Source organism: Rhinopithecus roxellana, chromosome 19, assembly GCF_007565055.1.
Source record: "Rhinopithecus roxellana isolate Shanxi Qingling chromosome 19, ASM756505v1, whole genome shotgun sequence".
NCBI classification, from domain to species: domain Eukaryota; kingdom Metazoa; phylum Chordata; class Mammalia; order Primates; family Cercopithecidae; genus Rhinopithecus; species Rhinopithecus roxellana.
The window spans coordinates 73,565,205-73,582,149 of NC_044567.1; the positions used below are offsets into that span (position 1 = coordinate 73,565,205).

At 44.7% G+C, this 16,945-nt stretch overlaps 1 protein-coding gene across 1 annotated transcript in view; it reads right to left on the minus strand.

Moving 5' to 3' along the window:
• The window catches only part of LOC104669216 (leucine-rich repeat-containing protein 37A3-like), a 77,410-nt gene that overhangs the window by 45,265 nt on the left and 15,200 nt on the right, over positions 1–16,945 (minus strand). Inside the window, 2 exon segments of the mRNA XM_030923015.1 lie at positions 3,532–4,509; positions 9,380–9,489. Of these exon segments, the coding sequence (XP_030778875.1) occupies positions 3,532–4,395 (864 nt within the window). The 5' untranslated portion in view covers positions 4,396–4,509; positions 9,380–9,489.

Consider the following 16,945-nt stretch of genomic DNA (forward strand, 5'->3'; position numbering starts at 1 on the left):
AATAGGCAGGACAAGAATGAACAGGATAAGTAAAAGAATCGTGGCAACCTTGTCGGGGATATTCAGTTACAGAAAATAACACCTGCTTTCTCATTTCCAGAGCTATCAGCTTCCCAGTTCGCACAATTCATCAAGAAACAATGTGGGGCCACTGGCACAAATGATGAGGCATCTCCCGGAAGCTTAACTTCCTATCCATCCCATCTCTTGGACAGACAATGCCAGTTAATTACTTTGAATGTAAGTATTTTATCAAACAGCACTTATGTGTCTAAACAAACTCCTACAAATCAACACAAAAATGGTAAATAATTCAACAGAAAAATAGGCAAAAGCTTATCACTATCAATAAATAAGTAGAAAGAAACCCTACGCCAGGTAGCACCAAAGCTTTGCCCTCTGTTGAAACATCCTAGGCTTTTTCTTTCCGCTCTTATTACAACCGATCTGATTTGGCCCCTTCACACTTTACTCCTACGTTTTGCAAGACCTTTCTAAGTTGTCTCCCTGAAATAAGCTTTTCCTTTTGGGCGCTCTACATAAAGCAAACAACAAAATAAAATAATTCTCCTGTTTTAGTAATTTAACCTCTCTTGCTTGGAAACTTTCAATGGCTTTCCACACCTCACTGTGTAACTTTCAAACTCCTGTAGCTGATACTCAAGGTTTTACATAATCATATCTGCATTGCTCCCTCACCTAATTCTTTGCAGCCAGATTGGTCTACTAAATTCCAACCATACCTGTAGCCATGCCTTTGCCTAGACTGTACTCCCATTTTTTTCTATTTAACAAATTATAGCTAGTCTTTAAGACCCAAGTAAAGTTTTAGCTTATCCATATAGCTTTCCTTGATCTCCACACCTCAAGGATCATAGATTCTGGTAAATTCTAGCACCGACAGTATGCATTTTCTTTTAGTGATTAATTATATATACCTCCCTTTTTATGCCTATTCTATTTCTTCCCTCCTATCATTTTCATGTTCTGGAGACAGTAGCATACTTGACCCTGGGTTTGACACAAAACGAGTGCTACATATCGAAAGCCAGGGACAACGATGAGTTGTGGACATAACTAAAGGACTGAGTAATCATGTTAACAGCCAACACTCCTACATATCCTAGGCACTGATGAAGTGTTTCATATATTCACTCACCTAAATTTCACAACAATCCAATGAAATGGGAACTAGCATAACCCCCAGTTGAAAGGTGAGGAAACTCAGTCACAGAGCAGAATAACTTGCTCTGGGTCACCAACCTAATAAACAGACCTGGGTTCAACCCCAGGTAGCCTGGCTCCGGAATCAACTCTTAACCACTTAGAGCCTCATCACAGATCGGGAGAGGGACAGGCTGCTGTAAAGAGGGTGAAGCAAAAATGGGAGGAGAGCAGCGGTTAAGCAATGATGTGATGGGGCTAAATAAAAATGGATGAGAAAACAAGTAAAAGACTGGAGTAAAAGCAAAAGACTGGAGAATGGGTCTAACATTAAAGGAGAATAAGAAGGCAGAACTGACAAGCAAAGGTGAAAGCAGAAAGTCAGTTGTCAGTATGGCTTGGGGAGATAAAGGAGGCCCACGAAGGCCTCCCGGAAAAGGCTGCCACATCAGGCAGGACACAGAGGATGACTGAGGAAAGGTGATTCTTACAAGATGGTGAAGGTGCCATTGTAGGTGTTGGGCTCTGGCACAGGCACGTGGCGGAGCCTCTGCTTTGGGCCGAGATTAATACATGACACCGTCTCATTTCCGTAGGTACAGAGCTCACATATGTTGGTGCTTGTGGAGGCCTTCTGTTCCTCTGATGCAGTTAAAGCCTTATTTTGGGTGTGACTTTCAGACTGAACCAATGAATCTTGAGTAGGTTCTAGTTCAGTAATGTGGACCTGTGACTTCAGTCAGGCTTCGATGCAGAGTCTGAACCTGGTCTGGATGAGAAGCTGTAGTCTTCTCCAGGGCTGAAGAATGTCCAATCTCTGTAATGGGCTCTGGAGTTACGGCAAGCCCTGGGTCTGGAGGCTGAGTCGAGGTCTCCTCTGTGGTTGGAGATGGTTTAACCTCTGTAGTAGGTTTTGTAGTTATGTTAAGCTTCAGGGCCAGAGGTTGAACTGTGACTTGAGTCAGGTGTGAATGCTGACCCTGACCCTTGTCTGAAGGTGGAAGTGTCACCTCAGGGTGTTCTGGAGGAGGAGCTGTAGTCATCAGGGCTGTAGAAAGTTCAACCTCCGCAGGGGGTTCTGGAGTGATGGTAAGTCGCAGGTCCAAAGGTTGAACTGTGACGCTGGGTGACATTGGATGCTGAGCTTCATGCTGACCTGGTGTTGGAATTGTTACCTCTTGATGTACTAGAAGTTGGGGTACAACTTTCTTAGTAGACTGAGTTGGGGGTCTCCTGCATGGTTGGAGAAAAGTTCAACCTCTGTTGTGGATTCTGGAATGATGGTAAGCCCTAGGTCCAAAGGTTGAACCATGGCTTGAGTCAGGTGTGAATGCTGAGTCTGAACCTGGTCTGAAGGTGGAAGTGTTACCTCAGGGTGTTCTGCAGGAGGAGCTATAGTCATCAGGACAGTAGGAAGTTCAACCTCTGTTGTGGATTCTGGAGTGATGATAAACCCCAGGTCCAAAGGTTGAACTGTGGCTTGAGTCAGGTGTAAATACTGAGTCTGAACCTGGTCTGGATGTGGAAGTGTCACCTTAGGATGCTTTGGAGGAACTATACTCTTCTTCAGGGGTGTAGAACGTTCAGCCTCCGTAGTGGGTTCTGGAGTGATGGTAAGTCCCAGGTCCAAAGGTAGAACTGTGACGCTGGGTGACACTGGATGCTGAGCTTCATCCTGACCTGGTGTTGGAACTGTTATCTCTTGATGTACTGGAAGTTGGGATACAACTTTCTTAGGAGGGTGAGTTGGGGTCTCCTGGATGGTTGGAGAAAGTTCAACCTCTGTCACGGATTCTGGCGTGATGGTAAGCCCCAGGTCCAAAGGTTGAACTGTGGCTTGATTCAGGTTTGAATGCTCTGGAGGTTGAGCTACAACTTCATTAGGGAGCTCTGGAGTCTCAGCTAGGGCCTCCTGCTGGGTTAGAGAAGACTCACCCTCCTCAGCGGTCTGTGGATGCTCAGCTTCAGCCTCCTGCTGGGTTGGAGAGGGGTTCTCACTATTAACAGGTTCCGGAGATTGAACTGAAGTCTCCTGTTGAATTGCTAAAGGTCCAGCCTCTTCCAGTGACTCTGGAGGCAGAGGTGGGCCCCCGTGCTGAGTGGCGGGAGGTTCTGCATCATTACCTGGCCCTGAGAGCTGAGCTGTAGCCTCCTGGAGGACTGGAGAAGTTCCCACCTCTGCACTAGGCTCTATTATGGTGAGCTGCGTGTCTGGAGGCTTAACAGAGACATTGGGAAAATCTGAATGCTGAGTTTGATGGTGACCAGGGGGTGAAACTGTGACTTCATGATGTTCTGAGGGCTGAGCTGGGCCTCCTGCTGGGCTGGAGAAGACTCCACCTCCCCAGAAGGCAGAGCTGGCTGCTCCTGCTCACTGGGGGAAAGTTCAGCCTCTATAGGAGGACCTGGAAGCTCAGTTGGGGCCTCCTGTTGGATTGCAGATGACTCCATCTCTTCTGGAGGCTGAGCTGGGGTCTTCTGCTGGGCTGGAGAAGATTCAACCTCCCCAGAAGACTCAGAAGGCTGAGCTGGCTGCTCCTGCTCACTGGGGGAAAGTTCAGCCTCTATAGGAGGACCTGGAAGCTCAGTTGGGGCCTCCTGTTGGATTGCAGATGACTCCATCTCTTCTGGAGGCTGAGCTGGGGTATCCTGCTGGGCTGGAGAAGATTCCACCTCCCCAGAAGACTCAGAAGGCTGAGCTGGCTGCTCCTGCTCACTAGGGGGAAGTTCAGGCTCCACAGGAGGACCTGGAGGCTCAGATGGGGCCTCCTGTTGGGTTGCAGAAGGTTCCACCTCCTCTGGAGGCTGACCTGGGGACTCCTGCTGGGCTTGGGAAGATTCTGTCTCGTTTTCAGCCTCTGGAGTCATGGGAACCTCCACATCTGCAGGTTTAACTGTAATGCCAGGCAAGTTATAAAGAGATTGATCCTCACCTGGGGGTTGAACTGTCACCTCAGGATTCGGTCGAGTTAGACTCTCCATAGAGGATGCTGGAGGCAGAGCTGGGGCCTCCTCTTGGGTTGAAGGTTCTTCCTCCTCAGGGAGCTGTGGAAGCTGCCCTGGGGCATCTTGCTGGAGTAAAGAGGACTGCAGGTCTTCAAGCATCTTTGGATTTTGAGTTTCAGGCTCTAGATGGAATTGAGAAAGTCCAACTTGCTCAGGGGGCCCTGGAGGCTCATCTGAGTTCACCCTGAGTTCTGGAGGCAGGCTGCTGGGATACAATGTATCCATACTGGAATATTCATCCTGCAAAGTCTGTTTCTGATGCCCAGACTTGGATAATTGGTGTGGAATTCCATCAATCTCAGCAAGGCTCCAACGCTGAGCTACATCTTTCTTCAGGTTCTTGGGCGAAACAATAAATGTGATTGGTTTTGAAATCTTACTGTCTAGCAGAACAAGTCTTTCATCTGCCTGATGACCTACAGCCCGATCTAGATCTGCAGTTGGAACCTCACTTTTGAGACGAGGAAGCTGAACTAGGGTCTGGTTCTCATCCCCGTCCAGCAGTGGGACCACCTCTGGGAGCCTGTCTTGCGGAGTCAACTTGTCATTTAAATCCTGTTGTGCTTATTAGCTCATAAGCTGTACAAAGGCAGGTGCAGGCAGCAAGCTGGATTTGGTCAACAGGCTGTAATTTGCCAACTCCGTATCTCTTTCATTGGGTGAGAATGCAATACTATGTGTTATGTAAAATGTCTAATGCCTGGCACTGGCATTTAAGAAATTATCACAATTATTTGGTAAATTTTATTTTTACTTTTATTGTCCTTAAAACTTGTGGGTGTTTTTTTTCTTGAAAATTGAAGTGTATAATATTTTGATTTTAGTATAAACTGAAAAACTGGCCACCAACTATTTGCATCTGATTCCATCAAGAGGTTGTCCACTTTTTTCAACCTTTGAATCTGGGCTGTCCTGGGGCTTCTTTTAACTAATAAAATGTGACAGAAAGAATGTTGTACAATTTTCAACCCCAAATAAATGAGGTTTTGCAGCACCCAAAACCAGTTAGGGTGGCAGGCACAATGCACATTACAGTCATTTATTCCAAAATGTTGCTGTTTTCGCTAAACTGTCGCATGTTTGATAATGAATTCACCACCCTACTAGGTAGGGGCTGCCAGGGAATAAGCGAGGACTCCAAATTTTCTGTAGCAGTGGGACCACCTCTGGGAGCCTTTCTTGCGGAGTCAACTTGTCATTTAAATCCTGTTGTGCTTATTAGCTCATAAGCTGTACAAAGGCAGGTGCAGGCAGCAAGCTGGATTTGGTCAACAGGCTGTAATTTGCCAACTCCGTATCTCTTTCATTGGGTGAGAATGCAATACTACGTGTTATGTAAAATGTCTAATGCCTGGCACTGGCATTTAAGAAATTATCACAATTATTTGGTAAATTTTATTTTTACTTTTATTGTCCTTAAAACTTGTGGGTGTTTTTTTTCTTGAAAATTGAAGTGTATAATATTTTGATTTTAGTATAAACTGAAAAACTGGCCACCAACTCTTTGCATCTGATTCCATCAAGAGGTTGTCTACTTTTTTCAACCTTTGAATCTGGGCTGTCCTGGGGCTTCTTTTAACTAATAAAATGTGACAGAAAGAATGCTGTACAATTTTCAACCCCAAATAAATGAGGTTTTGCAGCACCCAAAACCAGTTAGGGTGGCAGGCACAATGCACATTACAGTCATTTATTCCAAAATGTTGCTGTTTTCGCTAAACTGTCGCATGTTTGATAATGAATTCACCACCCTACTACGTAGGGGCTGCCAGGGAATAAGCGAGGACTCCAAATTTTCTGTAGGAGGGGTGTTGGGGGTGGGCAATTCAGTCTGGGAAAGAAGGCTTTAATCCAAGTGAAGAGCCCTTTGCACTAGCAGGGAGGAGGCTGAACCGTCATCCTGCCTTGACTCAACACAGCCATTACCCTAGAAGTTACAGCGCCACCCTTCAGAGATCTACCCTGTGTGCACACATGGAGAAGGGGCTTAGGCTGTTAAAGTCAACATGTTAAATAATTTCCTGAAATGCGACTGTAATTAGAACACAGCTGACTTCCCCCACAGCCATTCTTACCTATTACTGTCTGGCACAATTATCAGCATGTAAACTCCAAGAAGGTGCTTCATCTTATTCCAGTGCCTAGCATAGGCGTAGGGTGCATAGTGATGGTTTTAAAATTGAAGGGGGGCTGTGCACAGTGGCTCACACCCATAATGTCGGAACTTTGGGAGGCCGAGGTGGGCAGATCACTGAGGTCAGAAGTTCCAGACCAGCCTGATCAACATGCTGAAATCCCGTCTCTACTAATAGCCGGGCGTGGTGGTGCATGCCTGTAATCCCAGCTACTCGGGAGGTTGAAGCAGGAGAATCACTTGAACCTGGGAGGCAGAGGTTGCAGTGAGCCTAGATTGCAACATTGCACTTTAGCCTGGGCAATAAGAGAGAAACTCCGTCTCAATAAAATAAAATAAAACTGAAGGGATTCCAAGATTCACCTTCTTTTTTTTTTTTTTTGAGATGGAGTCTGGCTCTATGACCCAGGCTGGAGTGCAGTGGCGTGATCTTGGCTCACTGCAAGCTCCGCCTCCCGGGTTCACACCATTCTCCTGCCTCAGCCTCCCGTGTAGCTGGGACTACAGGCGCCGGCCACCGCACCCGGCTAATTTTTTGTATTTTTAGTAGAGACGGGGTTTCACTGTGTTAGGATGGCCTCGATCTCCTGGCCTTGTGATCCTCCCGTCTCGGCCTCCCAAAGTGCTGGGATTATAGGCGTGAGCCACCACGCCCGGCCAGATTCACCTTATTTAGGGATGGATCTTTGTTATAATCAGATTTCTGAAATCAGTGCTGACTTCTTCTCACATTTCACAGGAACCTAGACTTCTTTTTTGTTTTTTTGAGACGGAGTCTGGCTCTGTCGCCCAGGCTGGAGTGCAGTGGCTGGATCTCAGCTCACTGCAAGCTCCGCCTCCCAGGTTCATGCCAGGTTCATGCCATTCTCCTGCCTCAGCCTCCCGTGTAGCTGGGACTACAGGCATCCGCCACCTTGCCCGGCTAGTTTTTTGTATTTTTTAGTAGAGACGGGATTTCACCGTGTTAGCCAGGATGGTCTCAATCTCCTGATCTCGTGATCCAGCCGCCACGGCCTCCCAAAGTGCTGGGATTACAGGCTTGAGCCACTGCGCCCGGCCAAACCTAGACTTCTTAAAGCTTGAAGTTGGCCGGGCGCGGTGGCTCAAGCCTGTAATCCCAGCACTTTGGGAGGCCGAGACGGGCAGATCACGAGGTCAGGAGATCGAGACCATCCTAGCTAACACGATGAAACCCCGTCTCCTCTAAAAAAATACAAAAAAAGAGCCGGGCGAGGTGGTGGGCGCCTGTAGTGCAGCTACTCGGGAGGCTGAGGCAGGAGAATGGCATGAACCGGGGAAGTGGAGCTTGCAGTGAGCTGAGATCCGGCCACTGCACTCCAGCCTGGGCGACAGAGCAAGACTCCATCTCAAAAAAAAAAAAAAAAAAAAAAAAAAAAAAAGCTTGAAGTTTACTGGGTGGGTTTTATTTAAATTGAGTTAAAATAATTATTTTACAGGGAAGGACTTCAAAACACATTGCAACTTCGGGGTGAAAGTTAAATAAAACACTCTAGCCCCAAATTAAGTTCCCACTGAAATGAAACTTTTGCTCCTTTTTTAAAAAAAAATTCCATAAATAGTAAATAATGACTATTTTCTTTTGAGGATTACTTTAGAAACTTAATCCCTATTTAAGAGCTTTCATATGCAGTCATGTGTTGCCTGCCATGTGAGGAGCTTGAGAAATGTGTCATTAGGTGATTTCACCATTGTGCTAACATCATAGCATATACTTACACAAACCTAGGTGGTATAGCCTACAGCACACCTAGGCTATATGGTATGGTCTATGACTCCTAGGCCACAAACCTCTACTATGTGTTACTGTACTGAATATTAAAGGCAACTGTCACAGAATGGCAGGTATTTATGTATGTAAACATGGAAAAGGTATAGTTAAAATACTGTATAAAAGATAAAAATGGGGCCCAACCACAGTGGCTCATGCCTGTAATCCCAGCACTTTGGGATGCGGAGGTGGGTGGATCACCTGAGGTCAGGAGTTCGAGACCAGCCTGGCCAACATGGCAAAAACCAGTCTCTACTAAAAATACAAAAATTAGCTGAGTATGGTGGCGCATGCCTATAATCCCAGCTACTCGGGAGGCTGAGGTAGGAGAATCACTTGAACCCAGGAGGTAGAAGTTACAGTGAGCTGAGATCACACCATCACACTCCAGCCTGGGCAACAGAGTGAGACTCCATCTCAACAACAACAACAACAACAACAAGATAAAAATGGTATGCCTGTATAGGGATAGCTCCATTATACTCCCATGGAACCACCATCATATAAGTGGTTTACTGTTGACCAAAACTTCATTTTGCAGCACATGATCGTAAATGATTGACAGAAAGATCTTCAGCAAAATAGTCCACCCAAGGTACATGGGAGATATTGAGATCCAAGTAATAAGCCATATTTGAAAGGCATTATAGTTTTCGAAAGCTGTAGCACAATCAGTCTTAAGGCCACTTACGTTCTCCCCACATCTCTGGGATCCTGTTTGAAGGGAGTTCTAAAAAGGCCTGTGTTCAAGCAGCCCAGCATCCCTTACTCCTGGGGCCGGGGGAGACTAACCCCTCTCCTATCTCCACAACTGTAGTAATACAGTCCTCAGTTCTGCTCTCCAAACTTCAAATAAGGGGTCAGAGCCAAGGGTCAAGACTTTAGGAAAAGCCCCAGAAATACCCTGCACTCAAAAAGCAGTTTCAGAGTTTCACATTTTCCTGAGAATGAAACAAATTATCCTCCAAATTCTGCTGCTTATTTTGAATTATGGTTATACTGGATATGTTATCTGACCCTTGAGGTTTTTTTTGTTTTTCTGAGATGGGAGTTCACTCGTGTTGCCCAGGCTGGAGTGCAATGGAGCGATCTTGGCTCACCACAACCTCCATCTCCCAGGTTCAAGCGATTCTCCTGCCTCAGCCTCCCGAGTAGCGGGATGGATGCGCCACTGTTTCCCCATGTTGGTCAGGCTGGTCCTGAGCTCCCAACCTCAGGTGATCCGCCCGCCTTGGCCTCCCAAAGCACTGGCATTACGTTTGAGCCACTGCGCCCGGCCCTGTTACCTTTGATTTTTTATCTCCACATACTTGAATTAAACCGTGTAGTTCTTCTTCCCATGTGACATCTACAATCTCTTCACTGGGTCTGTACTCCACAGCTATTTTATCACTTTCTGAAATAAAGTTAGCAAGGATCAATTCAGAATGTTTTTCATTCTAAAACTTCCTGCATATATTGGTAGCAGCCCAAAATGAGACATTATTTTGGTTTCTTTTTTTTTTTTTTTTTTTTTTGAGACGGAGTCTCGCTCTGTCGCCCGGGCTGGAGTGCAGTGGCCGGATCTCAGCTCACTGCAACCTCCGCCTCCCGGGTTTACGCCATTCTCCTGCCTCAGCCTCCCAAGTAGCTGGGACTACAGGCGCCCGCCACCTCGCCCGGCTAGTTTTTTGTATTTTTTAGTAGAGACGGGGTTTCACCATGTTAGCCAGGATGGTCTCGATCTCCTGACCTCGTGATCCGCCCGTCTCGGCCTCCCAAAGTGCTGGGATTACAGGCTTGAGCCACCGCGCCCGGCTATTTTGGTTTCTAAAAGCAGAAAATAAGAGCACTTTCCTGGAAGTTCCCTCATTATACCCTTGGATTTTTTCTTTCTTTTTGGAGACAGGGTCTCACTCTGCACCCAGGCTGGAATGCAGTGACACTATCAGAGCTCACTGTAGCCTGGAATTCCTGGGCTCAAGTGATCTTCCCGCCTCAGCCTCCAGAGTAACAGGGTCTACTCCCCTGTGCCCAGCTAATTCTTTCTTAGAGACATGGTCCCGCTTTGTTGCCCAGGCTGATCTCAAACTCCTGGCTTGAACTGATCCTTCTGTCTTGGTCTCCCAAAGTGCTGAGATTTCAGGCGTGAGTCACCATGTCTGGTCTCACAGCTCAGTTTTTAACATATGCATGAAATATCAATTGTGTTTCGGTCATAAGACTTTATGATGTTACAGATAGGAACTAAGGAATAATAACATAGGAAATAGCCGGGTGTGGTGGCTCAAGCCTGTAATCCCAGCACTTTGGGAGGCCGAGATGGGCGGATCATGAGGTCAGGAGATCGAGACCATTCTGGCTAACATGGTGAAACCCCGTCTCTGCTAAAAAAAAAAAAAAAAAAAAATACAAAAAACTCGCCGGGCGAGGTGGCGGGCGCCTGTAGTCCCAGCTACTCAGGAGGCTGAGGCAGGAGAAAGGCGTGAACCCGGGAGGTGGAGCTTGCAGTGAGCTGAGATCCAGCCACTGCACTCCAGCCCAGGCGACAGAGCGAAGACTCCGTCTCAAAAAAAAAAAAAGAAAAAAAAAATAACATAGGAAATAAAAAATGTGGAAACAAAAATGTTGAATCACAATATGACTAAATGGAAAGGCATCAGGTGTGGGGTCAAAGTTCAAATCCAAAATAGGGACCACAGGGCTAGTAGACACTTCACATTAGAAGCACAGCTAGGTGTCTACTCACTGAGAACCGGAATTCCACCAGATACAATGAACAAAGCTTCAGAGTGAAAACATTTGAACATTTTTTTTGGCAGAAAATGGCCCACATGCTCCATAGACAATACAACTTCCTTTAAGGCAAACTAGAGCTATAATGCTTTTGGTCTAAGAAGTTTTGAGTGTGTGCAAGGGATACCTCTGCACACTAGGGAGAGGGAGACAATCCACACATTTGGCTTCGTTATTAAAGGTCCTCCCTCCCTGTAACCAGATGGGTTATTTCCCCTAAGATCCAGATGAGTAAAAATTCATACACATTTGATGAAATTCCAGAAGTTACCTTCAAACTCTGCTACTCATTGAATGCCATGAAGATATTGGAAAGAAAAAAAAAAAGAAAAAACAAAAAAACCACCTTTCTTCTCAACAAGGGATTGATATTATCACATTTGAGAGAACTTCAGAATCTCAGGCCTGAACCCAGGGCTGCTAAATTAGGATCTGCAGTTTCTCACAATCTTCAGGTGATTTATATGGTCATTAAAGTTTGAAAAGCTGCCTTGAAACAGTCCTTCCTAAAACTGAAGTGGAGGAGAAGCAAAAATCATCTGGTAAATTGTTCAAAGTAATCTCAAATGCAACCCAAATTTACAGAATCCCATGTGAATCTCAGTAATCTGTATTTTTATCCTTCTCCCCAAATAATTCTGATGTGCAGGCATGTTTGAAAACCACTGCTTTAAGGCCGGGCGCGATGGCTCAAGCCTGTAATCCCAGCACTTTGGGAGGCCGAGACGGGCGGATCACGAGGTCAGGAGATCGAGACCATCCTGGCTAATACGGTGAAACCCCGTCTCTACTAAAAATACAAAAAACTAGCCGGGTGTCGAGGCGGGCGCCTGTAGTCCCAGCTACTCGGGAGGCTGAGGCAGGAGAATGGCGTAAAACCCCGGAGGCGGAGCTTGCAGTGAGCTGAGATCAGGCCACTGCACTCCAGCCTGGGTGGCAGAGCAAGACTCTGTCTCAGAAAAAAAAAAAAAAAAAAAAAAAAAGAGAAAATGCTAAGGAAGTCAAGTGTTGTGCATGAATTCTGAAGACAAATGGAGAAGCAAAGAACAAAATTTGTCAATGAATTTCCAGCACAGTCTAGGTTAAGGGAGTGACTTTCTTGACTGAATGACACAGACTCTGGGCCACCTGGTCGGTTATTACCTTAATGGAGGAATTATATTACCATGTGCAGGTACTTTGATTAGAATGACCTGGCAGTTACTGAGGCAAAATGTTCTGCTCCTTTGTATTCTGCAACACAAGAAGGATCTACATGGATGTTCTCTTCTCTGAACTGTTTGCATGAACTGGTCAACGGCACTCATTATGCCTTGGGTTTTAAATCTGCATCGTGGTCATAATCTGTTAATTAATTTCTCATATTTTTAATAAAAAGTTTGCCTATATATTTTAGAGAGAAATTACCTTACTTTGCTGAAATTCTGAAAAATCTTAGACAGTTTTCAAGGCCGGGCTCAAATGTCACCTCTACTACCGTTTGCTGTGCCTCCTGGCACTGTGCTTCTGACACTCTGTACGGTCCTCCATGACAGCGTGAGCACGACTATATTACAGGCAATTACTCATGCCCCCCTGGCTCATTTGTTGACTCCTTTAGAGCACAGATCATGTTTTATTTATTGTAGCAACTAAAACAATATGTGTTCAACCAATGACACCCATAAACAAAACTACCTGCCAAGGGCAGAGATGCAGGGGTAAAGTCATGCCAAGATTAAATCTCAGAAACCACTGTAGATTTTTCAGAGTTGACCAATACATTTATTGTATTAATTATAAAAAAAAATTTACAGTGTTTTCAGACTTCTAGACTTCAAAAGACAACTTTACACAATGTGTGTTTCTAGAAGGAAAAAGTGTAACATTGTCCCCTTATTTCTAATTGGTATCTGAGAAAAAGAGGCCTCACTCAGTTTTGGTATAGGGAAGGGGGAAGTTCATTTCCAGCAGAATTTAATGCTCCAGAACTAATAAAATCTAATTCTTTAATCTGCTATTACATATCTATAAACCATGAATGGCATATCAACAAGAAATAATCTGTGATGCATTTAAAGCTTTTTAAAATGATGAAACGTATTTGTCAAATGTAACAAGGATTCACCTTCTAATGTAGAATAGTGTCCCAGTCTAGTATTAACGTTATTAATGAACAAGGCTATGCTCTTCAAGTACATTCCATTTGCCCCCAATCCCTATCTTCTGTGTCAATAATAATATAAAAATCACCAGCTGGCTTCTATAGGTGCTTTCTTTTTTTTTTTGGGACCGAGTCTCGCTCTGTCGCCCAGGCTGGAGTGCAGTGGCGCAATCTTAGCTCACTGCAACCTCCACCTCCCAGGTTCAAGCCACTCGCCTGCCTCACTCCCAAGTAGCTGGATTACAGGAGCCCACCACCACACCTGGCTAATTTTTATATTTTTAGTAGAGATGTAGTCTCACTATGTTGGCCAGGCTGGTCTCAAATTCCTGACCTCAAGTGATCCACCCGCCTAGGCCTCTTCAAAGTGCTGGGATTACAGGCGTGAGCCACCATGCCTGGCCTATACAGTGCTTTCTATTTGCCAGACATTGTGCTAAGCACTTTAAAGCGCATTATCTCATTTTATCCTCAGATCAGCTCTATAAAATAGCTACCATTATTACCTCTACATGTATATATATATACACGTGTGTGTGTGTATATAGATATACGTGTATATATATACACGTATACGTGTATACGTATATACGTGTATATATATACGTATATACGTATATATATATGGGCAACATGGCAAACCCCCATCTCTATTTTTACGAATTAAAAGTAAATGAATATCATGATATATAGATTAAAAGCAAAAGGGCAAGAGAAAAATACGTCATTCTAACACTAGTCAAAAACAGTATTATATTACTAATATAAAACACTAATTTTATATTAGCATTAAATAATGGGTTTTTGTTTGTTTTCCTAAGATGGAGTCTTGCTCTGTTACCCAGGCTAGAGTGCAGTGGCACGATCTCGGCTCACTGCAACCTCTGCCTCCCGGCTTCAAGCAATTCTCCTGCCTCAGCCTCCCAAGTAGTTGGCATTACAGGTGCTCACCACCACGCCTGGCTAATTTTTGTATTTTTAGTAGGGACATTGTTTCACTATCTTAGCCAGGATAGTCTCGAACTCCTGACCTCAGGTGATTCACCCGCCTCGGCCTCCCAAAGTGCTGGGATCACAGGCGTGAGGCACAGCACCTGGCCTTTATTTATGTATGAATTTATTTATTTAGAGATGGAGTCTTGCTCTGCTTCCCAGGCTGGGGTGCAGTGGTATGATCTTGGCTCACTGCAATATCCACCCCTTGGATTCAAGTGATTCTCTTGCCTCAACCTTCTGAGTAGTTGGGACTACAGACGTGTGCCACCGTGCCAGGCTGTTTTTCTATTTTTAGAAGAGACAGGGTTTCACCATGTTGGCCGGTCTGGTCTCGAACTCCTGACCTCAGGTGATCCACCCGCCTTGGCCTCCCAAAGTGCTGGGATTACAGGCGTGAGCCACCATGCCTGGCCAAATAATGGTTTTTAATATAATGATTATTGCCAGAAATAAAGGTTATTTCAGAATGATAAAGGGGTCAAATAATCAAGAGGACAAAACTGTAAATGTTCCTGCATCTAATAACAGGGCCTCAAAATACAGGATGTGTAAACAGACAGAATTTCAAGGAGAAAGAGAACAAACTCATAACAATCGTTGTAGACTTCAACACTCCTTTCTCAGTAATCACTAGAACAAGCAGACAGGAAATCAGCAAGGATAGAGAAGACCTTAACATGATCAACCAACTTGACCTAATTATTTATAAAACACTTTACCTAACAGCAGCAGAATACATCTTTCCTATTACAAACTGAACATTCACCTAAACAAACCATGTTTCAGGCCATATACAAACCTCTAAATTTTTTTTTTTCTAATTCATCATACCAAGTATGTTCTCTAACCATAATGGAATTAAATTAGAAACCAACAACGAAGATGTCTGGGAAATCCCTAAATGTTTGAAAATTAAACAGTATGTTTTAAAACAAATAATGGGTCAAAGAGTAAGTCATAATAGAAATTTTACAATATTGTGAACCAAATGAAAATGAAAATAAAACACATATCACAAATTCTAAGATATGTTTTTAAAAGTGCACAAAGGGGCTGGGCGTGGTGGCTCATGCGTGTAATCCCAGCACTTTGGGAGCCGAGGCAGGTGAATCACCTGAGGTCAGGAGTTCCAGACCAGCCTGGACAACATGGTGAAACCCCATCTCTACTAAAAACCCAAAATTAGCTGGGCGTGGTGGTGGGTGCCTGTAATCCCAGCTACTCAGGAGGCTGAGGCAGAAGAATCATTTCAACCCAGTAGGTGGAGGTTGCAGTGAGCCAAGATCGTGTCACTGCACTCCAGCCTGGGCAACAGAGCAAGATTTTGTCTCAAAAAAAAAAAAAAGCATAAAGGAGCACGATGGTTTAGCCTGGAATCCCAGCACTTTGGGAGGCCAAGGCAGGAGGATTGCTTGAGCCCAAAAGTTCAAGCCCACCCTGGGCAATATAGTGAGACCTCGTCTCTATTTAAAAATAAAGAAAGAAAAATCAAAGAAAATGAGGTATACATGCACAAGAGGATATTATTCAGCCATTAAAAAAGTGAATCCAGGCCGGGTGTGGTGGCTCACACCTGTAATCCCAGCACTCTGAGAGGCTAGGCAGGTGGATCACGAGGTCAGGGGTCCAAGAACTGACGGGCTAACACGGCGAAACCCCGTCTCTACTAAAAATACAAAAACTAGCCAGGCGTGATGGCGGGCGCCTGTAGTCCCAGCTACTTGGGAGGCTGAGGCAGGAGAATCGCTTGAACCTGGGAGACGGAGGCTGCACCGAGCCGAGATTGTGCCACTGCACTACAGCCTAGGTGACAGAGCAAGACTTCGTCTCAAAAAAAAAAAAAAAAAAAGTGAAAACCTTCATCTATAAAGCTTGAGGTTTAGAAAATAAAACCTGGAGGACATTATGTTAAGTGAAATAGGCCAAGGACAGATAGACAAGTATCACATATTCTCATTCATATATGAGAGATTAAGAAGTTGATGTCACGGAGATAAGCAGTAGAATGATGGTTACCGGGGGCTGGGAAGCAGGTAGGGATGAAGACAAGTTGATTCATGGGCATAAAAACTCAGTCAGATGGAATAAGTTTTAGTTTTTGTTTGCACAGTAGGGTGACTACAGTCAACAATAACTTAGTGCATATTTTAAAATAGCTAGAACATTTGTTATGCTCCCAATACAAAAAAAAAAAGGATAAACATCTGAGATGATGGATAGCCTAATTAACCTGATTTGATCATTACACATTGTATGAATCTATCAAAATATTACATGCACCCTTATAAATATGTACACTCTACCTTAAGGAAACAGTGAAAAAAGAAGGTGTGGAACAACAGCGACCACAACAAAATCAAAGAGGAAAATCTTTGTGAACTTGGGTTAGTCAGGCCAGGAATCGGCAAACCATGGCCAATCCCCTACCTGTTTTTGTAATAATCAAAAGAATAACAATATAACTGATAATCTGAAAATTATGTGAAATTCAAACTGCAGTGTTCAAAAAGTTTTACTGGAACAGCTATTCCCATTCACTTACATATTGTCTATGACTGCTTTCATTGCTACAATGGCAGAGTTGCAACAGGGACAGCAAGCTTGAAATATTTACTATCTGACCTTTTACAGAAAAAGTCTGGCAAGGTCTGGGTCAGGCAGAGTTGTCAGATGAACACCAAATGTGTAAGAAAAAAATGTGGTAAGGCCGGGCGCGGTGGCTCAAGCCTGTAATCCCAGCACTTTGGGAGGCCAAGACAGGCGGATCACGAGGTCAGGAGATCAAGACCATTCTGGCTAACACTGTGAAACCCCGTCTCTACTAAAAAATACAAAAAACCAGCCGGGCGACAAGGCGGGCGCCTGTAGTCCCAGCTACTCGGGAGGCTGAGACAGGAGAATGGCATGAACCCGGGAGGCGGAGCTTGCAGTGAGCTGC